This window comes from Phytophthora parasitica, assembly GCF_000247585.1.
Source record: "Phytophthora parasitica INRA-310 unplaced genomic scaffold supercont2.18, whole genome shotgun sequence".
Lineage (NCBI taxonomy): Eukaryota > Oomycota > Peronosporomycetes > Peronosporales > Peronosporaceae > Phytophthora > Phytophthora nicotianae.
The window spans coordinates 235,239-261,830 of NW_008649004.1; the positions used below are offsets into that span (position 1 = coordinate 235,239).

The window sequence follows — 26,592 nt, forward strand, 5'->3', positions numbered from 1 at the left end:
TTATCGCCCGCACGAAAACACAACAACGCTGTTCCTTCCCCTTTATCATAATGTTGCTCGGTTTGGAGGATCGAGTAGCCTCTCCACTAGTGCCCTTAATCATACTACAGCACCCGCTCAACGCTCGCTGGAAGCTACGTACCAATGCTTGCCAACAGCGGCAAATTGGCTGTTTTATGATACCAGCAACCACTCTCTTGTTTTATTTTTATTTGAGTTTAAGAAAGCACCTAACCTGAAGTCATAAATGCGCAAACAGAAACAAGCAATACACGGGTTACGTGGTGGAATGTGATCGAAAGTATTGCCAGATGCCCGACGATGTACCTGCCACAGTGGCATCGTCGGTGCATGCTAAATCAGCACTGCTGATCACCGAGTCTCCTGCTTGTGGACCACAAGTTGTGGAGGAGCTCCGACGATGCCTCACGTCGATCGCAGTGGTGGCTCCGCTCGGGGTCCGGGTGAGGCTGCTCAAGTCGTGCGGCGAGAGAGCGACGAACGTAGGTACAAAACGCACTCGAAAATTCACGCCATCTTTCGCGGCGGCCATGTGGTTAAGCTTTTCATACAAAACACTTGGAAGTACCGGATCAAGATACACTCCCCTGTAGTACTCTTCCGCCCAGCTTGAAATGCCACAAGGATTTGCTTGCCATGTCTTTAAGCGTGGACACTCTTTGCTCGAAGCCAGTCTCACCTCTTCACTTGCTTTCGGCATTGTGGGTTTTGGTCTTTACACCATCGATTTCGGTGGCTTTTTAGCTTAGCTTGAAAATGGGGACGACGTCAGCTGGTCGTAATGTTTTGGTGGCGCAGGCCTTAGCGTTTGGTCTCCTCTCCACCGCCGCCAATGCTGACTGTGCAGCGGGCTCTTCAACGCTTACAACCGAAGGTTGTTCGGGCTGTGGAGAATACGATTTGTGTCGCGGCTTCAGCTCACAGAGCGAGTGTTCAGGTTCTGGATGTGAGGTCGACGGTGAATGCACCTACGAGTGTATGAGCGTGGGACCGAACCTCTCTACACTGGTTGTATTGATCGAGTTTGGCGGCTACAAGAGCTCGAAGGAAGTAGCAGCAGGAGGATTCACCTTGTCCGGGTATCCAGATTTAACGAGCGAGTGGCCGTCGGCCAACAACGACGATGTCACGGCTGTCGGTACCATCGACTTGTCGTCCGCAGTCACCACTTTGTACGTTAAATTCTGAACTGGTATCATCAACTCAGACTTACTCTCCTGTGTGCTTATACTGTACCAGTATAATGTCGGGCGGAACTGCCGATGTCGAGTATCCTCAAGGCAAAGTGGCGAGTTTGACGTTGACTTCGGACTTTATTTCGGCAGCCTCAGCGGTGACCAAAGTGGTGCTACAAAATCTCGATCTAAATGACGAAATTGCCTCGCTGTCAACGCTACTTCCATCAACAGTGGAGAGTCTTGACCTTGCCAATACGTTGTTGTCGTCATTCCCAACAGAACTTGGTACCCTGACATCACTCCAACAACTGTACGGCCCGAATTCAAATGCTGATCATGATAAAATACTGATGATTTTGTTTTTGTGTTGCCTAGGCTACTGGATTACAACTACATCACGACGGTGGACTCTTTGGACGTGATCGACTCGATCATTACACTGTACGTGGCAATAGAATTATAGCTTTGCGGGAGATTAAGCTGACGCTTTGTTTACAGGAGCATCGAAAGAAACAGTTTAACGACCTTCTCGGGCGTATTTACTAACTTGGAATATCTCTATCTGGGCGCCAACAACCTCACGAGCGTCCCAACCGCAATCTTCAGTCACTCGAATCTAAAGACATTGTACGTATCAATTCTAGCGTTAAAAATTGGCAATCTATCTAACTCTTCTTGCTCTATAGAAACCTGACTGGTAACTCGTTTACATCTCGATCATTCACCACCAAACAGGCAGAATTCTTGAACAACCTGGAGACGCTAGTGCTTTCTGCTTCCGACTTCACTGTGGGTTTAGACTGTGACGACATGGATCAGGTCGTAGTACATGATGTGACGGTGTGTCTTAACGACGTAGTTGCCACTAGAGAGTCCAGCTCGGCCGGTGTGGATGGATCTGATGCGCAGCCTTCATCTTCTTCGGGTTCCTCGTCAACCAGCTTGATCCTAGGGATTATTTGTGGACTATTAGCTGTGGTCATCGCTGCAATTATCTTCATTTTCTACCGACGCAAGAAGAAAAGCTTCGTCGATTCCAAGCTAAGCAGCAATGCCGACGACCACTTCCCCTCTTCAAGTAACAATCGTGAACTGAGACAGCAGCCGTACGGTCAACTGAGAACCTCAACTGGAGTTCCTCTGGGCATTCCGATGAGTACGAGTGGCGTTGCGATGGGTATTCCAACAGAGACGCCTGAAGGTGACGCTACTACAGGAATTCCAACGACAGAGGAGGCTGATACGTATCAGTTAACCTCGTTAGATGCCGCTCCAATGAGAAAGAAGCCACACACGTTCCTGTCGATCTGGAGCGACCCCGAGCTGCTGTCACTCCAGGTACGTGTGGAGGACATTGAGGACGTCAAGCAGCTCGGCAGCGGAGCTTTCGCTACTGTTTGGCTCGTTGAATATCGAAAGTCACAGCTCCTAGCGTCCAAACGGCTTCGACCCGAGCGCCGTACCAAGAAACACACGTCGAATTTCGTAGAGGAGATCAAGTTGATCGCCAACTTCGATCATCCAAATCTGGTTAAACTCATCGGAGCCGCTTGGACAATCGAGAGTGACCTACAAGCGCTACTCGAGTACATGGACGGAGGAGATCTTAGACAGTATCTCTCGGACGCGAGCACTCCGTTCGGCTGGTCGTTCAGGAAGTTCGATATCGCCATCGGGATCATCGAAGCGCTCGTGTATCTGCACTCGTTCGTGCCTCCTCTAGTTCATCGAGACCTCAAGTCAAAGAACGTTTTGCTTTCGTCAGATTTCCAAGCCAAATTGAGTGACTTCGGTACGTCGCGCTTCCGATCGGTGGAGAACACTATGACGGCGGGGGTTGGGACTGGTCGGTGGTTAGCGCCCGAAGTGATTCGAGGTGATACCGACTACGGCTGCTCCGCTGATATCTACAGCTTCGGTGCTCTTCTTACTGAACTGGATACAAACCAAATCCCATACAGCAACGCGCGCGGCTCCAATGGAAAAGTGTTAACGGACATGACGATCCTTCATCGTGTCGCGACGGGAAAGTTGCATCCTGAAGTTCGATCGACTTGTAATGCGTCCATGAAAGCTTTGATCGAGCGTTGTCTAGTTGAAGACCCGTCCAAGCGACCTACTGCCACTGTTATCGCGTATGAACTGCGAAAAAATCAGAAGGAGATGGCTGCCTCTTTATAGAGAAGAAGGACTGCAAATAGTGAATTTATTCGACACGATGTCAAGCCATTGTGTCTTGAACGTAGGATCTCAAGTAATTAAACAAGAAATTCGAGTTCCTAACTTGCATTGACCCTGTCAGTCAAGATCACACGAAATAGTGTGTAGGTTGTCCATGAGGCGATTCTAAACGGAAATGACGGACGTGTCGTAAACACTAATGCCTGTCCATTTACCCCTCAGCTCTTTATCTCCCACGGCGTATAAGCAATTGATCCTTCACACTGTGACGTTCCTGCCCCATCGCTCGACGTATCTCGGGCACTTTACATTCATCGTTCAACATGGACCATCTGGTCTCAGTAGCGATAGTCGTTCCCTGGTTCGGCTTGGTGGAGGCACAGACTGTTTTGCGTCAAGGATTTGGCGTTGAGTTGGAAACTCCAGTGAGCTAAGCCTACATCTGCCAATGTCGCTCCTTTGCATTGGCACTTTGACCCCACGCTCAGTTTGGAACTGCGAGGCGAGTCTCATTAACGCTGGAGAATGGCAGCGATACTTCGCTCTCGTTGTTTCGCGGCGTTGGGGGTGGCGCTGATTGCCATCCCGAATTTCGTTCGTGCCGAGTGTGCGTCGGGGTCTTCTACGCTGACAACTGAGGGCTGTTCGGGATGTGGCGACTACGATGTGTGCCTCGGGTTCACGTCCGATGACGAGTGTTCAGGTTCAGGCTGTGAGACGGACGGAGACTGCACGTACCAGTGTATGGCCATCGATGGTAACCTCACCGTAGAGGTGTTGTTGATTGAGTTCGGAGGGTTTAAAAGTGCCCAAGAAACGGCAATGGGCGGCTACACTGCTGCCGACCTGGCTGGGTACCCAGATTTTACAGATACGTGGCCATCGGCGAGCAATGACGACGTCACTGCAGTCGGAACGATCGAGTTATCGGATGCAGTTGAGACTTTGTAAGTTGATGCCATAACGTTGATGATTAGTCGGAAGAGTGCTTATCGTGTTTGTGCATTGGTTTGTGTAGCATCGTGTCGGGAGGAAATTCTGATGTCAACTATCCACAAGGAAAAGTCTCGAGCGTGACCATAATGTCGGACTTCATTTCGTCAGCGACAGCGGTGACGAGAGTCGTGCTGCAGAACCTTGGACTATCGGACCAGGCTGATGATCTACCGGGCTTTCTTCCGTCGACTGTGAAGAATCTCGAACTGGCCAATACGCTGCTGACGAAATTCCCTGCGAACCTGGGGAAAATTACAGCACTGGAGCAATTGTACGTATTGTGGCTTATGATTGACTAGACTTTTTTTTTCTTCTAACTTTCATTCTCGACGATGATCAGGATTTTGGACTACAACTACATCACGACTGTGGACACTTTGGACGTGATCGACTCCATTACGACGTTGTATGTGATTGGCACTTGTGTTTGGTTTTGTTAATGTAATGTTCTTTAATTGACTAATACTTTCGTTAATGGTGTACGCAGGAGTCTGGAACGCAACAGCGTCAAGACTTTCACGGGCGTGTTTTCCAACCTTGAATACCTGTACGTGCCCGGAACGCTGGAAAGCGTAGGGAACTACTGCTCAAAATTTTAAACTAACTGGTTCGCTGCTCGTTACGTAGATATCTTGGAGAGAACAACTTGAGCAGTATCCCCACTGCCGTCTACAAGCATTCGTATCTGAAAACACTGTACGTGGACAGCAGAATTATTCCTGTTTTTATTTTCCTGCTAACTTTCGATATGACAGAAACCTGACTGGCAATCCGTTCAAAGTCAGAGAATTCACTCGCGATCAGGCTGATTTCTTGAACAATTTGGAGACGTTGTACCTCGCCGCCTCTGATTTCACTGTGGGACTGGAGTGTGATGATAGCGAACAAGTCGCTATCCACGACGTCACAGTGTGTCTAGGATCTGGAGTCACCGCTTCTTCCACAGATACCAGTGCCGATGCAACCAGTACCACTACAACGGATACGAACAATGGCAGCAAAACTACGTCTTCAAGCTCCAATGGTTCAGACACGAAAGTGTCCAGTACATCTGAGTCCTCCTCCTCGTCGACAGGTATGATCGTCGGAATCGTTTGCGGAGTGTTGGTCTTGATTTTCGGAGTGTTTCTCTTCATTCTCTACCGACGAAAGCAAAAGAATGCAGCACGACGCAAACTTGACGACTCCTTCGGGTTTACCGGTACACGCTTTCCCTCAATAGACAGCGACCTTGTACTACAGCAGCCGTACGGTGGTTTAAGAACTTCAGCAGTCTTCGGTATGGAAATCCCAATGACATCTACAGAGTTCTCGATGGCCAATCAAACCGCTGGAGGTGACGAAGATGACAGTATGGGGATCCCTACGTCCGTCGATGGTAGTATGGGTATCCCCACATCTAATCAAGGCACTTCTGCGTATCCTTCGTCCATGCCCACAGTGGAGGCAGATGCAAGGAACCCCGACCGGTTCATGTCGATCTGGAATGATCCTGATCTCCTGTCGTTACAAGTGCGTGCAGCTGATGTTAAGGACATCAAACAACTCGGAAGTGGAGCGTTCGCTATGGTTTGGTTGGTTCGGTATCGGGATTCGCAACTGTTGGCGTCAAAGCGCCTTCGACCCGAGAGACGAACGAAGAAACACACAGCAACGTTCATCGAGGAGATCAAGCTTATCGCCAAGTTTGATCACCCGAATCTCGTCAATTTCGTCGGAGCAGCATGGACGATCGAGAGTGATCTGCAGATGCTGCTTGAGTATATGAACGGAGGTGATCTTCGACGATATCTGGCGGGTCCTCGGACCCCTGTAGGCTGGACTAGAAGGAAGTTTGATATCGCTATTGGAATCATCGAAGCGCTGGTATATCTACACTCCTTTGTGCCCCCACTAGTTCATCGCGACTTGAAGTCGAAGAATGTGCTTCTCTCGTCGGATTTCAAGGCAAAACTGAGCGATTTTGGCGCCTCAAGGTTCCGATCCGTGGAAAACACAATGACTGGTGGTGTCGGTACTGGTCGGTGGTTAGCGCCTGAAGTGATTCGAGGCGATACGGACTACGGTCCGGCTGCGGATATCTACAGTTTCGGTGCACTTCTCACTGAATTGGACACCAACAAGATCCCGTATAGCAACGCACGAGGGTCGAACGGCAAGATTCTGTCGGATATGACAATTCTTCATCGTGTAGCAACGGGAAAGTTGCATCCTGAGGTGGGGTCGGATTGCTCACCCGCTTTGAAGGACCTGGTGGAACGATGTCTAGTTGAAGACCAATCTAAACGACCAGCGGCTACGGTCATTGCGTACGAACTGCGGTTGATCAAAAAGGACATGGCGGAAGTATTTGCGTCTCAATCAGCCGATTTAACCATGAGTGAGCTCAGTTAAGACCGCAATGCTGCGGTATGTGTAAAAAATATTACAACCGATATTTGCTGAGACGGAGTTTAATGATGGTTCCCCACCGATGACAAGGTTAAATTACACAGAACCAATGGCCTCCAGCACCCAGATCACTGGGCTGAAATATCCAAGCACTTGATTTACTTGGATAGGTGCTTGCTCCGTTCGCGGAAGACACCCATCCAGCAGCCTTAATATGTCAAGATGAAGGGGGCGTTGAGTATTCTGCAATGGTAATTTTCACCACCAGCGTCGAGATAAACAGTTTGTTGGCTACAAAGTGACGATATTCCTTCCCACACCACAGTATACGTAGCAAGAGATCTCAGAATATGAGCCTTGCAAAAGAAGAAGAAGAACAACAACAAGGCGCGCGACGTGGGGCAGAACTAGTGAGCGTCCTTGAGAGTCAGTGGGGTAAGTAGACATCTAGCCAACTTTGGGCAATGGTAGCACTGAGATGTTAATGCTGAGCACCGCCACGACCTAGTGGCGAGGCTTCGGGTGTAACGTGGTGAAGCGAAACTGCCGGATAAACTACAAACCTGCAGCCACCGTGATCGTTATGCATATCTTTGGGCACTTGATTCATGACGATTGCGTTGGCAAAAACTCGAAAGCATATGCAGACGTATTGCGTTGCCTCGGAGTATCTCTAAGATACATGCTATCCCGTCGGGTTGCAGGCTGCAACTTGCAGCACACGCCTTCAAGAGCCACGCTCTTCGGGCGAAGTTTGCCCGCTGATTTGTCCGTGTCGGCATTCAGCCACTGGCCAAGGCATGCAGCACGGTTAGTACATGTAGTCTACATGATGCAGATAAATACATGACCGCTGTACAGTGGCACTGGTGCCTGCAACTGCAACTAAGCACCGCAGCAGTTACTTACCGTCGGTTAGTAAAGGGGTTGTCACGGTGATCCTGTCGCAGTAATGGTTTTGTGCTTCTGATCATTTTCCGCACACGTATCCCTTATTTGCATTTTAACGGCACCGGCCAACAGCAAGCACTAGCGCAGACTCCGCTCCGCAGTGAAGCACCGATACGTCGATTACTCTGCGTTTTGACTTGGATGGATACACGCCAAGTTCTGTTCGTATTGCATGGCTTAGCGTTTTACAAGGCTAGTATGGTCTCTATAATCGAGGGTGCGGGCGTTACTATTGAGGGATATGGTGGAGCTGAGCGGGGCATCGCCACGATAAATCAAGTGTGGGTGCAACACCACCAAGTGCCTGGCTGTTCGATACACAAGTAGTTCAACCGGACCGCCGGCCAGCTCGATATTCTTGTGAGTTTTTCTAGCCTGTAAAGTAGGCCCCGAGATCGATGCTAATCGACCATTCAAAGCGCTGACCAGCACAAGAGCTCGAGATTCGAACCACTAGATAGCGTTGGCATTTTCCTGCTTTTGGTGGAGAATGCAGACTCCAAGCAACAAAGTCCATCCTTCATTCTGATACGGTACAGTGTAGAACTTCAGCCGCATCTTAAATTATTTTATTTTTACATTTTCACTCGTTATAAACTCGTCATCGTTTGCATTTTATTTATGGTGAAGGCATTTATGAGCATTTATGAGCATCGATGCCGGCGATCTTGATCATATCGCCTTACCACGCCTGGCGGTAAGCGTGCATTTACAATCTGTTAGATTAAAATGCTGACTATCGTGCTGACACTTCTAACCATTTCTAGCAGTGATGATCACTGCACGGTCACCGTGATCTACCAGCACATCCTCTGAACTAGGGAAAATAAATCAAGTGCAGGACACGCTTCCAGCAGCTGAAAGTCTGATACTACAGCTAAGTCGCCGACAAAGTGAAGGTTGGGCGCAAAGACGGTCTCGTGAGCTTCAAGCAAGCTGTCACGGCCAGCTTCAACTTGGCAATTAATCCCATGGCGTCTTTTAGTCCATGGTCAAGTCGACGTGAGCCAGCCTTTTACTGTCTGCACCTTGTTGTTTTGAGCTGTAGCACCGCTCTCTTCTTCATTCCCCAACTTTCCTCGCCTCAACCAAGTCTAGTCCAGTCAACTCACGTCAAGTCCTCTTAGCAATGGCTGCTGGTGTCGTGGTGAACGCTCATAACGACGACGCGGATGACGTCCCGACCGAGGGTTCGCGCACCTACGCTATCATCGTGTGTGTCTTCGCCGCTCTGGGTGGTCTCTTCTTCGGCTACGACCAAGGTGTGACCTCGGGTGTCCTCATCATGGACTCGTTCATCTACGACTACTGCGTCGGCTGGCACAACTTCACTCACGATCAGTGCACCGCCTCCACGTCCGAACTGCCGTCCGAGTGGGCCGACTTCACTGTGTGGTACAACATGGCGTACAACCTGGGCTGTCTCGCAGGCGCCTTCATCGGCGGTATCGTCGCTGACAAGCTTGGCCGTCGCGCCACCATCTTCTGTGCCGGTCTGCTCTTCTGCATCGGCACGTCGTGGGTTTGTTTCAACAAGGCCCAGGAACACGGTCTCATGTACATCGCTCGTGTGGTTCAGGGCTTTGGCGTGGGTAACTCGTCGTTCTCACTGCCTCTGTTTGGTGCCGAGATGGCCCCCAAGGAGTTGCGTGGTCTGCTCTCTGGTTTCATGCAGATGACTGTTGTGACGGGTCTCTTCCTGGCCAACGTCGTTAACATCATCGTGGAGAACCGGGACCGCGGTTGGCGTACCACCAACGGTGTAGCCATGGCTGCCCCGATCGTTGTCATGCTCGGCATCTTCTTCGTGCCGGAGAGTCCTCGCTGGACGTACTTGCACAAGGGCAAGGAGGAGGCGGAGCGCGTGCTCAAGCGTCTCCGTCAGACCGACAACGTCGGCCACGAGCTGCAGGTGATCGGTGACCAAGTTGACGAGGAGTTGGCGGCTCAAAAGGGTCTGGCTGAGCTGCTCGAGCCGTCTATCTTCAAGCGTGTGGCTATTGCGATGATGCTCCAGGTACTGCAGCAAGCCACGGGTATCAACCCCATCTTCAGCTACGGTGCATTGATCTTCAAGGACATCACCGACGCCGGTATCTACTCGGCCTTTTTCCTTTCCGGTGTCAACTTTCTGAGTACCATCCCGGCCATGCGTTGGGTGGATACAACTGGTCGTCGCAAGTTGCTACTGATCGGTGCCGTCGGTATGGTCACTGGTCACCTGTTCGCCGCTATCCTATTCACCGCTATCTGTGATGGCAACGTCGATAATGCTGGTTGTCCTAAGGTGGGTGGCTGGTTTATCTGCGTTGGCTCGGCCTTCTTCGTCTTCAACTTCGCCATCTCATGGGGACCTGTGTGCTGGATTTACCCGGCCGAGATCTTCCCGTTAAGCGTACGCGCTACCGGTGTGACGCTGTCGACGGCTGCCAATTGGGCCATGGGTGCTGTCATGACGGAGGTGGTCAAGCTCTTCCCGCACTTGAACATCAACGGTGTGTTCTTCCTGTTCGCAGGTCTGTGCTGCATCTGCGGCGTGTTCGTGTACTTCTTCTGTCCGGAAACCAAGGGCATCATGCTGGAGGATATCGAGGCGCTCTTCGACAAGAGCAAAGCCAAGTCGCCCCACTTCGTCGAAGTCAAGTCCCCCATCGAGAACGCGTAGAAGGTGACTACAAGTTATGCACAAAAGCATCCTTTCGATACATGCAGCACAGTCGAGTCTATCTCTTCCTTTGTTTCGTAACGATATGTTAATGAATTTGAACTTTGTGCTTTACAAGTTGTAACTTGGAGTAATTATTAACAACTTTTAGCAATACCTTTAGGCAGAATCCGCTGAAGGCATAGAGAGCGGAGTGACTGCGACGTCCATCGGGCCCTTAACGGGAATCGTTAGAGAGAAATCGTACGTCATTTCCCACGGATCCTCGACAGTCTTGATGTCGAACTTGCTGAAGAGCGTAGCGAGCGTCAACTTGATCTCCATGAGCGCAAACTTCATACCAAGACAAATGTGTGGGCCGGAGCCAAAGCTGCTGAACACAAACGGCGAGAACGTAAGGAGTTTCCCCGTATCGGGGTCAAGAAAACGCTCTGGTTTGAACTCGTGCGCGTCCTCCCCCCACGTCCTCGGGTTGCGTGCGTTCGCGTACGATGGCAAGAGGATCGACACTTCCTTGTCCACGAACGTCCCGTCGACGAGCGTGGTGGCCTCAGTAGCTTGACGCATGATGAAACCCGTGGACGGATACAGTCGGATATTCTCACGAAGCACCGCCTCAAGGTACACGAGCTCTTGAACTTGTGCAGAGGTGGGGACCTGGACTTCTCCAGTGAGCAAACCCGGGAGCTTCTGCTTCATTTCCTCGCGTATTTTACGCAGAACGTCCGGATGTCGGTTCATATTGACGATGAACCACCCGATGCTGTGGGCGACGGAGTCTTTGCCGGCGAAAATGAAGGTTGTAGCCATGTCCCGCATGATCTGGGCTTCGTCCTCCTTAATGTCCAGCTCCGACGTATCAATCCTGCTCTCTAGGAAGAGCGAGATGAGGTCACGAGCCACTTTCTTCTCGCGTCGGTCCTCAATAGCCTTCAAGATGAAGCTGTCGATAAAATCGTGGAACTTTTTGCAATTATCCATCAGGATCTTCTCCCAGCCGACGTTAAGGAATTTCTTAATCTCCCAAAGCCACGTAGGCGTCTGGATCCGCACACCAAACGCCACCGAAGCCACATTGAAAGCCTCCAGGAACTCGTGATCCTCCTCGCGGTCAAAGGTATCTTTAAGAGTGTTCAACTCAATGCCAAAACCGATTTTAGAAAACACGTCCATGGTAAAGTGGCTTAGCTCTTTCTTGATGCCAAAAGGTTTGCCACGTGTTGCATACGTGTTAAGAACGTTGAGAAACACTTGGAGCTTCTCGCGTACTGTGTCTTCCATTACCGTTCGCATCATTTGCATGGAGAAGAGATGACTGGCTGTTTTGCGCTGGTAGAACCACGCGTCACCGTCTGATACCGAGAGACCGTTGCCTAGGACGTCGAACGACTGGTACTGGCTCACCGGGCCACGAAGGAAATTGTCGGCTTGGGTCTTGAGTACGTCCTCGAACAATTCACTTGACGACACCACAATCCACGGTTCTTTACCGGGAATCTTCAGTGTCCACGGTTCGTTGTTAAACTCGGCGCACTGCTCGCTGATCCAGTCGTGAAAGCGCGGGATGTTGCTGGACATGTCCAACATGTTGCCCAGCACTGGTAGTGTGGACTTGGGCACGTGAGCCATTTTGCGTTTTTCCTTCTTGTCATTCGGTCTCGTCAGATACGAGAGCAAGAGACCTAGAGTCGCCACTGTTGCAGCAGCCACAGCGGCGTCACGTTTGTCAGCGGGCACGAGTTTCATCGAGTCTCACGTGTCGAATCCAGTTCTGGTGGTGCGAAGCTGCAAAAACGTGAAATGATCCATGGACCTGGTGGGCTTCCCGTGGTGGCCACGCTGGCCGAGGGAGTGGAGGGAATGAAGCCACCCTGCTCACGTTGCAAGTCTCTCTTATTGAACCAGAGGGGATCTGCTTGGACACTGTCCAATGGACAGCAACCGGTCCAGTTTTTTTAAGAAGTCCCACCATGGTCAACGTGACATTGGTTAAGAACGTGTGGACAAAACTGACTCACAATGGTGGGCTTTAATTGGCTAACTAGGGTACATAAGTTGAAGTTATCCCCCCCCCCCCATACAACCAGAATTGTGCTGCGATCTGGATGCTTAAGATGGCGCATGGTGCAGTTATAAGTGATTGAGTAATTGCAGCTCATGTTTGCCTCGCCATCGATTCCAACTTTAGAGCGTGGTCAAAAGCGTGCTAGTACTAAGGCATTATTGCAGAAGTATTATGCTTCGTCATGCCACCTCGATCGCTTCTGCGTTGATAATTCCGTACCATGATGAGATTCATGGGATCGACTTGATGCTTTAATTACTTGTCGAAATCTGCTGCTTTGTACTTCTTTCTGTGCGTGATCCAAGATTACCATGATGGCCGCTTCATCGGCGTGCTCGTGATTAATTATTCGTGAACTCGACTCCTCTTTCGGAGCGCATTCCATCGCACAAACGGGAATCACAGTGCATGTGGATGAACTAGATCATCACCGTTGATTTTATAGTCGTGTTGAGTGCTGTTTACCACTAGAAGAGATAAGAGTAGCAACACTCCTCGTTGAATGCGGTATGCTCATTTGCGAGAGGAGCGGCACTAGGAGTTGTACGTCGTAGTACTTCGTGTATAATGGTTGCTTGATACGAGTGGAGTGCCTTCTTCATTAGCTTCGAAGCCCAGCGTGGTTTCCGTACCGTCGTAATCTTCGTGTTTCAAGTACTGTCGACCATGCGTAAGAGCAATTCCAACGACCACTACAGTGAGGAGTATAGCGAAAATCCAAGCAATCGCTGGTACAGAAATCACCCACACATTGAACATGTGAGGGCACAACAAGGATCCAATGGTGCCGCCTAGTCGACTGAAGCCAAATGCGTAGCCCACACCGCGACCACGAACTCCTGTAGCGAAATTTTCCGGTGCGTACACTAGAATACAGCTCCAGCTTGCAGCGAGTAAAGCAGCGACTGTACAAGTTCCTACCACGACAAACGGACCGTTCCACGGAGCGTGACTCGTCAAAACTGCTACAACAGCGGCTGAAGTGGCAAAGCAGGCCAACGTTTGCACTCGACCATAGTCGTCCAGTACAAATGACGCTAGCAGACAGCCAAGCACTTGAGCCACACCAATAAGAACCATCGTACTCCACCGTGAGAATACATTGAATCCCCACAAACTAATGAGCGTCGGAACGTACGTGCCCAGAGCGTACGCGGACAAGGCCACCACCACCCACAACGCCCAAAGCACCAGCGTGCGCACCGACCAATCCAGCGTCTTCATATCCACCGATACATGTGCCGTAGAATCGCCCTGCACCGCGTATGGCGCTCGCTTCCCGTGTGCTTTCTCCACCTTCCCCACTACCATTAGCGCTTCATCTGCCCTGCCCACACTAGCCAACCAACGCGGAGACTCTGGGACTCCAAAGCGCAGCACAGCCACGTACAGCACGAACCCGCAGATGATCACGTACGAGGCTCTCCATCCAATCTGCGGCGCTAAACCAAAGGCCAAAACCACACCCAGAACTCCACCCACGCCTGTAAAAGATTCTAGCAGTGACACCATGCGGCCTCGCATTGGAAGCGGCGATAATTCCTGCACTAATACAGTGGCGGCCGGCAATTCACCGCCGAGTCCGACGCCCGCCACAACCCGCGCGATAATGACTTGATAATGCCGGGTCGCGACGGCTGACAGCAGCAGACCTGCGAGTGATAGGGACATTGCCATCAGCAGAGCTGACCGCCGTCCATGCGTATCCGCCACGTGACCAAACACTGGACCTCCTATCGCTGCGCCGACGAATATACCGACGCCTAGCGCTTCCAGTGCGCGGGTGCCCATGCCGACATTGCGGGCCACGAGTTGTCGCGTGAACAGGAAGAGCACGAGCTCAGCAGTATGCACAGCCCAGCTGATACCTGTAAGCAGGAGAAGACGGACGTAGAACCAAGAGAGACGCGCGTCTAGGGAGTCAAGACGGCGGTGAACATGAGCACTTGACATAACCGAGTCGGACGTGAACTGGAAAACGTCGCCGACGGATCCGAATGAGCCGGCGGCCGTGATTTGCTGTCCGCAATCTGAGTTGACATTTGAGTTGAACTCACTGAGCTGAATCTTCATGAAGAGCTACACGTACAGCGAGCCCAGTGCTCAAATAAGCGATGCTCATCTTGTTTGAATAATTAGTGGTGACTACAGCTCTGAATACAGCACTTCCTGGCTGTGTATGATGCTAATGTCGTCGTAATGCCGCTTCCAACTGCGGATTTCATGGCGCTCGTTGCTATCTACCGTCCACTGGATCACACGTGCCCGACGAGCGAAATCGGACGCGCCGTACGCCCGTCCGAAGCCCGTGCCGCCTCCATAACAGAGCTGCACGCCATCTACTTGACAGCAGTACTCGTTCACGTGGTCGTGGCCCACGAATGCCGCCTTGACCTCGTTCATCTCAGACAATGTGGACAGCAAACGCAGATTCATGCCTTGGTCGTGCACCCACTCGTTCTTCTCGCCGTTGCAACCGCTCTCCGAGTACGCGAACTCGACCAACGGGATGTGGAAGAACATGACAGCAGGCAACACCGAGTCGGTGCTGCTGTGTCGCTCCACGCGCCCGGTCTCCGATAACTGGCGGTAGTAGTCGATCTGACTCTGTTTAATCCAATCGTACTGAGAGAATACGTACGGGTACTTGTCCGTGAGCGCATTAGCACCTGAGTCCAAGAAGTACATACGGAATACAGTGTCGCCTTGGTCTCCCCAGGCGCCAGCAATTGGCGCCGTCACATTAAGCATGTAGTTGCCAACGCCGTCGACGGACTCCGGTCCGCTGACCATGTATGAGTGGTTCTTTTCAGACAGCATCTCGACTATCCTCTCTCGTGGGAAGTCCCCCTCCTGGTCGTGATTGCCGAACACCATTCCGTAGGGAATGTTGCGCTCCTCGGCCGCTCTTGTGAGGGCGTCAATGGCCCGTTGGTGCGTGCTGGGGCCGTACACTTGCACGTTGTCGCCCGTGAACGCGATAAAGTCGGGTTGCTCCACGTCCAGCAACTGCTCCATGAAGGCGTACGTGAGAGCCTCCGAACAGTTTTGGCTGGCCATACCCGCCGGCACGCTGGTGCCGCAGCCGACGGTCGGGATGCCTGTGATGTGGAGGTCGGCCAGTTGAAGGATCTTGAACACCAGCGAGGTGTCGTCTGAGCTATTGCGAGCCTCAATCGGCGCCTTCTGCGCAGCGGATACCGCAACGCCGAGCGCGGACAACAGGGTCGCAGCGAATCTCATGGCAACAGCAAGTCTCACGTCGAGTGGAAGTTTGGAAATGGCTGCTCTGGATGTGATGTGCCCGGGAAAGGGTCGGATTTGGAGTCCGAATCCTCGCTTTTGAACAAAAACGCTCATGGGACTTCATAAACTGTCGGCTAGAATTACCGCCGTTGATGGGGTGTTGGCGTTGGACACGAACGAACACGGCCCATTTGTCTTCATCAACACAGTTGGTGAAGCTCCCGGACTGCTGCTGTACTGATTGTCCTGGTTAGTAATTTGCTGGAACCTGATCAAGATATCGGAAATGTCGGTAAGAACGAGCACAGCTCACAACGTTATCGTTGGACACTCATGAGCCTTTCGGCGTTCTACAAGGTGCATGTACCGCACAATCGATCTGCACGTCGCATTTGATGCTTACGCGGTGAACGGGGGGCGAAGTACACGTAATATCGTGAATTATATGCACTGAAGAGATTGCTGTTGAGTTTGTACAATAGCAACGGCGCGGAGAACTACATACAATACATGTTCGCATATTGCGGGGTTACGAAGTCTCGGGCTCCATCTTTCATTTAATCGATTGTACACGTTCATTCGGTACCCCGTAAACAAGGTCAAGTTAGTGTTTACTTGCAGGTTGCAGAATGAAACCCATTTGCAAATCACTTCCAGATTGGAGACACGTCGTGCCTTGACCCTGAGCTTGTGAGTCCACGTTGCATATCCAAAAAAATGTACGAACTTCACAACGTGAAGCAACTTGCTAGACGAGCAACTATTGTTCAAAACCTTAAAAAAAAATCTTTTTTTGCATCTCGCCTGCATCAACATTTGTCGTTGAGATTCAAATTGCTGGTGACGCGTGTTTCATCGGCAGTTGCTAAAAGGCTGCGGATATCATGTGAATACAGTTGAAGCGCGCTCATCCATGACGTGGGCCGGTGATCCCATTTGCATCCCGAGATTCGTCCAGAGTTCTCACCGAGTGCAGCACGCTCATATACACATCAAGAAAACTCGGACAAGGGTTCGTTCCAACAAAACGTTAGCAGTCATAGTCTGTCAGAATGCAATTCACAATGCCGCCTTCAGCCCCCGAGACGCCTCGATTCCCATCTTCAAAGGCCCCTTGCGCTGGAGCGAGTACCGTTCACCAACGCCTGGATGCTCTGGATGCTTGCCTCTCGTGGTTCTACGTCCGGCTACTTCTACTAACTGGCGTTAGTTGGGCGGTACACGCCGCCGAGCTTGTACTCTTTACCTTTACTCGACGCCTCGTCGCCCACAACGTAGGTATGGGGACGTACGCGCTGGAAGCACTCGGCGTCGGTGTCTTCCTTGGATCGGCACTCGGTGGACCGCTTTTCGGTCTTCTTGCTGACGCTCGTGGACGACGCTCAGCTCTGCTCTTTGCCATGACTCTATCGTTGGTGGGTCTGGCACTATCGGCCATGGCTAAGAAGGACTATCATGTGATCGCTGCGAGAATTCTTGCAGGAATTGGCCTTGGTGGAGAACTCCCGGCTGCTACGGTCCTAGTACAAGAATTGGCACCAAAATCAATGCGAGGTCGCATGGTTGCTTTACTCGAGGCTTTCACTGGCATAGGTGGCGTTGCAGGTGTAGCACTGGCCTTCGGTGTAGCGCCTCAACTAGGATGGAGATCTACTTACTGGGCGATTTGCGGATGTGTGTTGTACGCGGGGGTGCTGCGTTTCGGTATTCCAGAGTCTCCGCGATGGCTAGCAAGTGTGGGTAGAGTGGACGAAGCTCTGTGTATTGTGGAGAAACTGGAACGGGCCCATGGAAAACGAACACGGTACGATAATCTCAAGGTGCAAGATGCTCCACCACCGGTGGAATCTGCGTCAACTCCACGTGTGAAGGTAGGATCCGACACAATTGTCCAAACGCTGGTACTGTGGACGCTGTGGACTGTGATGGCGATGTCATCTTATGCTCTGGGAGTATACGTCCCGACGCTCATTAGTATGTCTGGGTTTAATATGTACGAAAGATGGAGCACCATTGCGTCGCTGCATGGATCACAGATACTCGGCTGCATTGCAGCGTCATGGATGCTAGAAGCGCGAGGTCGCAAGCAATCTCTCGGGTGTTTCGCTACGTCAGCGTCGATGATTGTGGTGCTACTGAGCTACATGCCTTGGTACCCGTTTGTTGTGATTATTGGAACTTGCTCCGTGTCCGCGTTACTGGCGGGAACCTGGAGCTGTGTGTTAGCGTACACCCCTGAGAATTACTCGACGGGAGTGCGAGCGCGCGGGGTTGCGTACGCGTTTGGCTTAAGCCGAATTGGGGCCTCCGGTGGTGCTCTACTGTATCCTCACATGTTCGACGTGTGGCTCATGTCAGTGCCTGCTATTACGTGGGTGTTTGCTGGACTGCTAGCTGCTACAGTTCTCGGGGTTGTGATTCCCTACGGTTTTGATCTTCTAAAGGATGAATACAGTGACGAAGTGGACTCGCAGGATTCGGACACTGACATGGAGCTAGGGGCCGACCATGAGACGGAAGATGCTCCCCTCGTGGTAAACGATGGTGAAAGCAAGTAAGTGGTCAAATTATATTTTAAGGTATCGAGAAGAAGCCGTCGATGCAGTAAGAATCGGAGAAATTACCACTGACGGCTAGTTCACGGGCCTATGCCTAATCCTCGTTGTTAACCTTCTTAATACTTTCTATTCTTTTGAACGGCGTGGACTCCACATCAAAACTCCACTGTGTGAAGTTCGAAGTTATATGCTCCTCTCTACAAGACACTTCAACGACTGCAACCGAAAGGTCGACTTTGTCCACTGGACAGTCCAGGACTGTGCTGCAGGGATGTGGAAATATGTCGCAATTCGATTAAAATTGATGATGAAGATCTGCGGACTGTTCACGCAGTCAACAAGTGTCCAGCGTGTCCAGTAAAAATCACCATGATCCAAACCGTTGAGTGTTGACGCGGTACTTGTAACCGCACATCGCTATGCTTCCTCAGTTTTCGATTGGTCCCGACAACCAACAAGCCAACTTACGCCATGCGGTACCAAGCTGTCGAGTCACCAAATGCACAGCAGGACTCACTTCCAGTTCCTCCTCGCAAGGTTCTGCATTCCATTGATGCTCGGCTGAATGCTCTAGAGCCTCGTTTATCATGGTTCTACGCTCGCCTATTACTACTCACGGGTGTAAGCTGGGCGATTCAAGCGGCTGAACTCGTTCTGTTCGACTTCACGCGAGTGCTCGTTGCCAATGACATCGGAATGTCGACACTGGTCCTCCAAGTCTATGCGGCCAGCATCTTCATGGGGTCAATAGCCGGAGGCCCGATCTTCGGTCACATCGCGGACCAGTTTGGCCGTCGGATAGCCATTGTGATTGCAATGGTGTTTTCGTTGGGAGGCCTTGCAGTATCGGCTCGTGCAAACGCTGGGAACATATTGATTGTTGGTCGCATAGTTACTGGTCTTGGCTTCGGTGGACAGCTCACCTCGACGGTTGTTCTGGTTCGCGAATTGGCTCCTCGGTCCATGAGTGGACGCGTCGTGTCATTACTCGACGCGTTCACGGGGATTGGCGGTTTGATCGGTGTAGCGTTGGCTTTTGCTGTGGCCCCACGGTTGGGATGGCGCACTACATATCTCGCCGCGTGTGGACTTGTGCTGTACGCAATAGTGTTGCGCTTCACTGTTCCAGAATCACCGCGTTGGCTGGCTAGTGTCGGACGCACGGAAGAAGCTTGTGCTATTGTGGAAAAGATCGAACACTTGCACGGCATTCAGGCGTCTGGTGATAACACGCAGAAGACAGAGCTCGAATTTACGTCTGCTCTGGAATCTCCATCATCGTCATCGGCGAAGACTCCGCTCCTCAAGCGGTTGATCTCCACGCTCGTGCTGTGGATCTTGTGGATCGCTATGACCTTGTCGTCCTACACACTGGGCATCTACGTTCCTACGCTTATCAGCCTCAGTGGCTACAACGTCTTTGCAAGCTGGTGCACCATTGGTGGGCTGAAAATCGCTCAAACGGTTGGTTCGGTCGCAGCAGCAACAGCGTTGGACTCGTACGGCTTTCACCGCTGCTTCGCTATCTTTGCAACTTTGGTTACTATCTTCTCGGTTGTATTGAGCTATGTCACTTGGTCGCATGCGGTAGTCACTGCCATTACCTTCGTGGTGACTGCTCTGCTGTCTGCATGCTGGAGTTGCGTTCTGGCGTATACCCCAGGACACTTCACGACAACCCATCGCGGGCGTGGAGTGGGGTACGCTGTTGGGGTCAGTCGTTTGGCTGCCGTCGGAGGGTGTTACCTGTACCCTCATATGTTCAACGTGTGGGTTCTATCCGTGCCTGTGCTGTGTTGGATCTTTGGTGGCGTATTGACAATTGTCGCTGTTGGCTTTTCACCTCGCTTCGGTTACCAGCTCCTGGAGCAAGAAGATGACACAGACTCTTGCGCATGGACATCGGCAGCTGACCTGGAGAATGGAATGTCTAGTGCTAGTGAAGAGCGCTCAAATGGAGCTAGCGCCGCCGAAGAGAGTAGATGAACACCTATTAGATAAAATAAAGAGAAACTGTAAGTAGTGTTAGCAATGCACAAGTGAACAGAGCTTTGACGTGGTACTACAAAATGCACGAAAAATCAGAAACGGAAAAATAACTGTGCGACATAATTTAGGCCAAGAAAAACCTTCATCAAAAAATACATGTTTTCACAAAATATGACATTAATGAAGCCCGTGCTTAAATTCGGAATGTAAAAATATCATTGAAATGTCTTCAGATTAAATTCGGAGGCAAAAACAATTTGAAATGTATTCGACTTGCAGGAAAAATTACCGCTTCTGATGATTCACGAAGCGCATGGCCAGAAGCGTGAGCACACGGAAGAAGACCAGGAACGCCAGCACGATGGCGCAGTTGCGCCAGATCTGGCTGTGCTTCATGAGGAAGACGTCTTCCAGGTACTCCTTTACGGTGAGATCCGACGGGAGCGACGGCGGGACGTTCGTCATGTGCTTGCATCCAACGTCGCTTCCATCGCCGTCACTAGGACAGTCACCAAACACAATCGTGGACATGGCGGCGAGCGTGTATTTCTGCGGCGTGATGTGGTACAGCCACTTGTAGCCCGTCGGGAGGTCTCCGGCCGGAGGACTGAAGCCCATGAACAGGAGGAAGATCAGCGCCATGAGCATCCCCAGAATCTGTGCCACCTCCACGTTCGGCAACAGGAAGACGAGGAACTCACCGATGTACGCCTGCAGTAGTACGTGCAGCGACACGGTGAGCCAGAACGTGAGGAAGGCTCCAAAGCCAGTGAAGCCCACCATGGGGTAGAACGTGGCCATGAACAGCATCACTGCCAGGAACGTGTACGGGATCTCGGCCACACTGGAGCCGAAGAAGTACCAGAACGCGTTGTACGTCTGTGCTGCTCGCTCACGATAAAAGACCGCTCGTTCTTGTGAAGCGATGGGCAAGGCGCTGTTGAACGACCCGATGCCGAGGAACCCAACGGCCAGGTACATCATGCCCATCCCCGAGTTGATGCCCGAGTACGAAGTGTACTCGGCACCGACGTACGTGATACCGAAGACGAGACCCAGCACCAACGACACGAAGAATCGGGTCAAGTTGAACGAAGCCGTGCGCCAGTACATGTTGAAAAAGCGCTGCAGTAGGAACTTCATCTGGACCATCTCGGTCGCAGCACGTTTTTCGCCGTAGGTCAGCTCAGGCAAGTCCGGGGACGGACGCGTCACACCCTCGCGATCGAGATTCGACTGCAAGAATTCAAAGTGTTTACTGGCCTGGAAGATCTTCACGAAGTCTGTCTTGTCGCCGTTGCTGTTGCCGACGCCGGCACCGATCACCTCTAGCATCCACGTCGCAGGGTTGTAGTTGTCCTCTAGCTTTGCCACGCCGTCGATTGACTCGAAGTACGAGATCATCTTACTGGCGTTCTTACCCAGTTCACCAGCAAACACCGTCTCACCTCCACGCTTCAGCAACAGCAGACTGTCGAAAACACTGAACACTTCACTCGACGGCTGGTGGATCGTACACACCACCGTACGTCCTGTGTTCGCCACCTTGCGCACACCGTCCATGATAAGCTTGGCAGAGCGAGCGTCAAGTCCACTCGTCGGCTCGTCCAAGAACAGCACACTCGGTTGAGCTGCCAGCTCCACGCCAATTGTCAATCGCTTCATCTGCTCCACGGAGCTGCCACGGATGATCTGGTCGGCGATCGGGTGCAAGTCTAACAACTCCAAACACTCGTTCACCGAGTCATACTTGAAGCTATCGGGCACATCGGCTCCCTGACGCAGGAACGCGCTGAACGTGAGCGCCTCACGGATGGTAGCCGACTCGGAGTGAATGTCCATCTGCTCACAGTAACCCGTGGATCGACGGATAGAGAGGTCGGTGGCCGGGTGGCCATTCAGCAGGATCTGGCCGGTGATCTTGCCTCCAGTCTTTCGTCCAGCGATAACGTCCATGAGTGTGGTCTTACCAGCACCCGAAGATCCCATGAGAGCGGTGATCGTACCGGGTAGAGCGTATCCACTGATACCCTTGAGCAGGTCGATGGTTTCTTTGGGGTTGGCCGGGTCGGGAACAGTGTACCAGAGATCTTTGAATGCGACAGTAACCGGGATGAAATGTTTCTCGCTGTCTGGGGCAACTGAGACCACCGCCTCGCTTCCGTTCGGCAAGCTCCGGGGAGTGCTCATCAATCCGTAGTCGTCCGACGGATTGCCCTTGCTCTCCGAGTCGAGCGTCACATTCTCCGGACTCTCGTATCTGTGGAACTCCAGCGCAATGTACGACAGGAACATGAAGAAAATGTACGCGGCCGCCATGAAGACAATGCCGTACCAGAGCCAGAATTTCTCCGACGGTACCTCGAAAGTACTGAGCGAGTAATCTCCGACGGTCTGGTTGAAGCTTTCGCAGAAGTTAACGTCGCCGTAGACACAAGTGTCGAATGTCGAGTCGCTGTACTGGTTCACAGCCAGAGCGCGCACACACCAAGCGATGGGGTTGATCCAGTAGATCCAGATGAGGTAGTCGGGGATCTGCTCCTTGGTGATGACGAAGCCTCCGAACAGGATGAAGAAGAGGATCGAGACACTAGAAATGGGGTTGGCCACGTTGAAATTCGGCGCGGCGGAGGCCAAGAAGAAGAAGAAGGCCGTGAAGGCGAGGTTGGTGATGCACAGCATCAGGATGAACAGGATGAAGGCCCCGATGGTGTCCACGAAGCCGCACATCCAGTAGACGATGGAGCCGAACACGATACTCTCCAACAGGATCGGAGGCAGCTGACTGGCGGAACTCGAGAGCACGTACGACGCCGTCCGGAAGAAGTTGGCTCCGCGCTGCTTGTAGAAGACCTCACGTGCAGCCATGACTGTAGGGATCTGAGCGGACTGACCCAGCGACAGACACAGAACCGACGCGAAGATGACGCCCATGACCAGCTGTGCATTGGTTGGGTTGACCTGGTAGAAGACACTGGAATACAGCAGTCCCATGATGGTGTTCATGACCAAGCGGCCGACGAGCGCGGCCGAATCACGCAGTGTGACTCTCATCTGTCGCTTCATGAGTAAGGCGGTGCTGTCCCAGAAGTTCTGGTGGAATTCTGGCTGTGCGTTCATGTGCAGCTCCTTGTCATGCACAAGACCGGGGTGGACTGGACTTTCGAGATCAACGAGCAGTTGGTGATGGATGGACGAGCGCGTGAAGGCGTCGGCGAACTCACTCGACGTACGCGGGATACAGACGCCTGGGGCGACTTGTACCTCGTACTGGACCTGTTTGCTGGTTCCAAGATCCAGCAGGAAGTCAGCGACGTCGCGACGTGGAGGACACTTGAAGCCCAGACTCTCAAAGTAGCCCAAGGCCTCAGCGCGCGGACCGTGATACATGACATGGCCCTCGTTCAGGATCACCACGTCGTCGAACAGCTCGAACACCTCGGGCGATGGCTGCAACAACGAGATCACCACCGTCTTGCGGAACTTCTTGGCGATACTGCGCTGCGTGGTGATAATGTCGAAGGTGGCGGCACTGTCCAGACCTGTACTGATCTCGTCCATCATCATGACGTACTTGTTGCCGAACTCCATCTCGCCCGTGGTCACACGCTTACGTTCTCCACCAGACACACCTCGGGTCATGGCGTCACCGACGATGGTGTTCTGACAGTTGTCAAGTCCGAGCTGCTGGATGACGATGTCCGGGTAGTGCTTGAACATGGCTCTGGCGGCGTCAAGAGCAGCCTTGTTCTCCTCGGGTGTACCGTTGGTAAAGTGCTGCTCGTCTCGCTTCGATAGACCTCCACCGCAGCAAGCGTGCGCGAACTCGAGCGTCTCTTTGACTGTCAGCAGCGAGTAGTGCTTGTCTCTCTGAGTCACGTACGATACGAACTGAGGAAGGTGCTTCTGCATCTCGTTGGCTGGTGTGCCATTGTACGTGACCTCGCCCTCCAAGGTGATGTTCTTTTCGACGGGGAACCGACCACTGAGCAGCTTCATGAGCGAAGACTTGCCGGATCCAGGCTGACCGAGCACCAGCGTGATAGTACCGGGCTTGAAGACACCGCTGACGCTCTTGAGTACCTGCTTCTTGACGACGTGCTTACTAGATCGCATTTCACGGAAACCGGTCTTGATAACGTTGACTAGCGTTGGTAGTTCGACTGTGACGTCGGTCTCGTCCTTGACCATGATGTCGGCCGAGATGGAGACGTCTCGAAATCGCACCTCCATCTGTGGGAGGTTTTTGCCCAGTGCCTTCTCCATACGAGAGGCGACGTGGTCGTGTAGTGCTTGTGGTCCCTGTGCCATAAGAGTCTTGCCATTGTCGTACTCGATAGTGGCGCGCATGGGCGCGTTGGACGCGTTTTGGGCCATATCAGTTGTGAATCTGTTCCAGTTGGAGCGATTCGTAACTCAGGAGAGTTGGTGTCGTTGGTAGGACTCAAATTGCAAAGTGATCGATCTATCGGGAAGAGCCGCCGTATACTGAACGACCGCCGCGGCGAAAATACAAACGACAAAGCGTGACGGGCACAACTGGCGCAAGCCAACAATCAGAACCACAGTCAGAAGACCCGACGCAAAACAACGACCAACACAACCAAAAGAAGCATCACCGACTAACAACCACGCATAAATAAGAGAGCCAAACGAACACAAAGACCAACTGCGACACAAGCTAGAAGAAACCTGGGAAAGCAGGAAAAGATAGAACGAAATAACGGCACGGCGCGAGAGACTAAAAAGAAGAAAAAAAACCAAAAGGGAAAAACAACAAACGACAAACACGCCAAACAGGATCAGACCCATAACGCGATAAAAGCAGACAACGAAACAACCCACACCACAACTATGCAAAGGCAACAACAATAAGCAAAAGGAGCACAAACCTAAAGAAGGAACAAAAAAAAAAAAATTGAACATAACAAGCTACAAAGCCGAAAACGAGAGGGAACCTACAAGGGTAAAGCCAAGGAATTGACGGCATCAGCAAAGCACGCCCGAACCGTACAAACTCATCACAAACTGAAAAAAAAAGCAGCGGAAAACTACCATGCAAAAAGCAGATACCCCTATACAAAGCAACAACAACACAAACAAGAGCGCCGATACCCGGCACATAACAAGTCGCAGCCAGCCCAGCAGAAAACACAAAAATGCAAGTAAGGACGAACAAAAGGGAACAAACGACAAAAGTGAACAGACCAGGACAACAACCGCAAAGCAACCTAACTCAACCCAAATCAAGTACAAGAAGAGATAACCAAAGAAACAACACAGTACGAACAAAGCACAACGACGCCAAACCCACAACACCAACGGCCCAAACAACCGTCACCAGACAAAGCCCAAAAAAAAAAGAAAAAAAACGGAAACGCCAAAAAAAACAAACATAAACCACAACGACAACCAGCCCGACAGATCGATCACTTTGCAATTTGAGTCCTACCAACGACACCAACTCTCCTGAGTTACGAATCGCTCCAACTGGAACAGATTCACAACTGATATGGCCCAAAACGCGTCCAACGCGCCCATGCGCGCCACTATCGAGTACGACAATGGCAAGACTCTTATGGCACAGGGACCACAAGCACTACACGACCACGTCGCCTCTCGTATGGAGAAGGCACTGGGCAAAAACCTCCCACAGATGGAGGTGCGATTTCGAGACGTCTCCATCTCGGCCGACATCATGGTCAAGGACGAGACCGACGTCACAGTCGAACTACCAACGCTAGTCAACGCTATCAAGACCGGTTTCCGTGAAATGCGATCTAGTAAGCACGTCGTCAAGAAGCAGGTACTCAAGAGCGTCAGCGGTGTCTTCAAGCCCGGTACTATCACGCTGGTGCTCGGTCAGCCTGGATCCGGCAAGTCTTCGCTCATGAAGCTGCTCAGTGGTCGGTTCCCCGTCGAAAAGAACATCACCTTGGAGGGCGAGGTCACGTACAATGGCACACCAGCCAACGAGATGCAGAAGCACCTTCCTCAGTTCGTATCGTACGTGACTCAGAGAGACAAGCACTACTCGCTGCTGACAGTCAAAGAGACGCTCGAGTTCGCGCACGCTTGCTGCGGTGGAGGTCTATCGAAGCGAGACGAGCAGCACTTTACCAACGGTACACCCGAGGAGAACAAGGCTGCTCTTGACGCCGCCAGAGCCATGTTCAAGCACTACCCGGACATCGTCATCCAGCAGCTCGGACTTGACAACTGTCAGAACACCATCGTCGGTGACGCCATGACCCGAGGTGTGTCTGGTGGAGAACGTAAGCGTGTGACCACGGGCGAGATGGAGTTCGGCAACAAGTACGTCATGATGATGGACGAGATCAGCACGGGTCT

General features: G+C 51.9%; 10 protein-coding genes across 11 annotated transcripts in view; 6 read left to right on the top strand and 4 right to left on the bottom strand.

The window, feature by feature from the left end:
* The first annotated feature begins 384 nt into the window (after window positions 1-384).
* On the top strand, window positions 385-3,511 carry PPTG_09410. 2 transcript variants are annotated; one of them, XM_008904409.1, is made up of 6 exons: window positions 385-895; window positions 959-1,193; window positions 1,261-1,509; window positions 1,575-1,640; window positions 1,698-1,826; window positions 1,886-3,511. In XM_008904409.1, the coding sequence occupies exons 1-6, from the start codon at window positions 778-780 to the stop codon at window positions 3,378-3,380; spliced, it is 2,292 nt and encodes a 763-aa protein (XP_008902657.1). In that variant the 5' UTR covers window positions 385-777; the 3' UTR covers window positions 3,381-3,511. The 2 variants fall into 2 exon arrangements, with proteins under 2 accessions (XP_008902657.1, XP_008902656.1); XM_008904408.1 differs by having other exon boundaries at window positions 385-1,193.
* Window positions 3,512-3,857: 346 nt separating this feature from the next.
* Window positions 3,858-7,114, top strand: PPTG_09411 (TKL protein kinase). The gene is made up of 6 exons (XM_008904410.1): window positions 3,858-4,327; window positions 4,399-4,647; window positions 4,717-4,782; window positions 4,864-4,923; window positions 5,004-5,072; window positions 5,132-7,114. Exons 1-6 carry the CDS (start codon window positions 3,906-3,908, stop codon window positions 6,768-6,770), a joined length of 2,505 nt encoding a protein of 834 aa, XP_008902658.1. The 5' UTR covers window positions 3,858-3,905; the 3' UTR covers window positions 6,771-7,114.
* Window positions 7,115-8,759: 1,645 nt separating this feature from the next.
* PPTG_09412 (hypothetical protein) lies at window positions 8,760-10,500 on the top strand. Its single transcript, XM_008904411.1, has one exon. The coding sequence runs from the start codon at window positions 8,848-8,850 to the stop codon at window positions 10,381-10,383; it is 1,536 nt and encodes a 511-aa protein (XP_008902659.1). The 5' UTR covers window positions 8,760-8,847; the 3' UTR covers window positions 10,384-10,500.
* Window positions 10,425-12,170, bottom strand: PPTG_09413 (hypothetical protein). The gene has a single exon (XM_008904412.1). The coding sequence runs from the start codon at window positions 12,127-12,129 to the stop codon at window positions 10,543-10,545; it is 1,587 nt and encodes a 528-aa protein (XP_008902660.1). The 5' UTR covers window positions 12,130-12,170; the 3' UTR covers window positions 10,425-10,542.
* A 155-nt stretch (window positions 12,171-12,325) lies between these two features.
* On the bottom strand, window positions 12,326-14,521 carry PPTG_09414 (hypothetical protein; the record flags this gene model as incomplete). The annotated part of the gene is made up of 1 exon (XM_008904413.1): window positions 12,326-14,521. One exon carries the CDS (start codon window positions 14,519-14,521, stop codon window positions 12,983-12,985), a length of 1,539 nt encoding a protein of 512 aa, XP_008902661.1. The 3' UTR covers window positions 12,326-12,982.
* A 72-nt stretch (window positions 14,522-14,593) lies between these two features.
* PPTG_09415 (hypothetical protein) lies at window positions 14,594-15,691 on the bottom strand (the record flags this gene model as incomplete). The annotated part of the gene is made up of 1 exon (XM_008904414.1): window positions 14,594-15,691. One exon carries the CDS (start codon window positions 15,689-15,691, stop codon window positions 14,594-14,596), a length of 1,098 nt encoding a protein of 365 aa, XP_008902662.1.
* Window positions 15,692-16,697: 1,006 nt separating this feature from the next.
* PPTG_09416 (hypothetical protein) lies at window positions 16,698-18,339 on the top strand. Its single transcript, XM_008904415.1, has one exon. The coding sequence runs from the start codon at window positions 16,747-16,749 to the stop codon at window positions 18,250-18,252; it is 1,506 nt and encodes a 501-aa protein (XP_008902663.1). The 5' UTR covers window positions 16,698-16,746; the 3' UTR covers window positions 18,253-18,339.
* A 354-nt stretch (window positions 18,340-18,693) lies between these two features.
* Window positions 18,694-20,398, top strand: PPTG_09417 (hypothetical protein). Its single transcript, XM_008904416.1, has one exon. The coding sequence runs from the start codon at window positions 18,724-18,726 to the stop codon at window positions 20,236-20,238; it is 1,515 nt and encodes a 504-aa protein (XP_008902664.1). The 5' UTR covers window positions 18,694-18,723; the 3' UTR covers window positions 20,239-20,398.
* Window positions 20,396-24,717, bottom strand: PPTG_09418 (hypothetical protein). Its single transcript, XM_008904417.1, has one exon. It carries the CDS (start codon window positions 24,616-24,618, stop codon window positions 20,527-20,529), a length of 4,092 nt encoding a protein of 1,363 aa, XP_008902665.1. The 5' UTR covers window positions 24,619-24,717; the 3' UTR covers window positions 20,396-20,526.
* A 1,036-nt stretch (window positions 24,718-25,753) lies between these two features.
* The window catches only part of PPTG_22525 (hypothetical protein), a gene marked incomplete at both ends in the record, with an annotated part of 5,393 nt that continues 4,554 nt past the window's right edge, over window positions 25,754-26,592 (top strand). Inside the window, one exon of the mRNA XM_008904768.1 lies at window positions 25,754-26,516. Coding sequence (XP_008903016.1) covers window positions 25,754-26,516 — 763 coding nt within the window. The remainder of the gene's footprint in view (window positions 26,517-26,592) is intronic.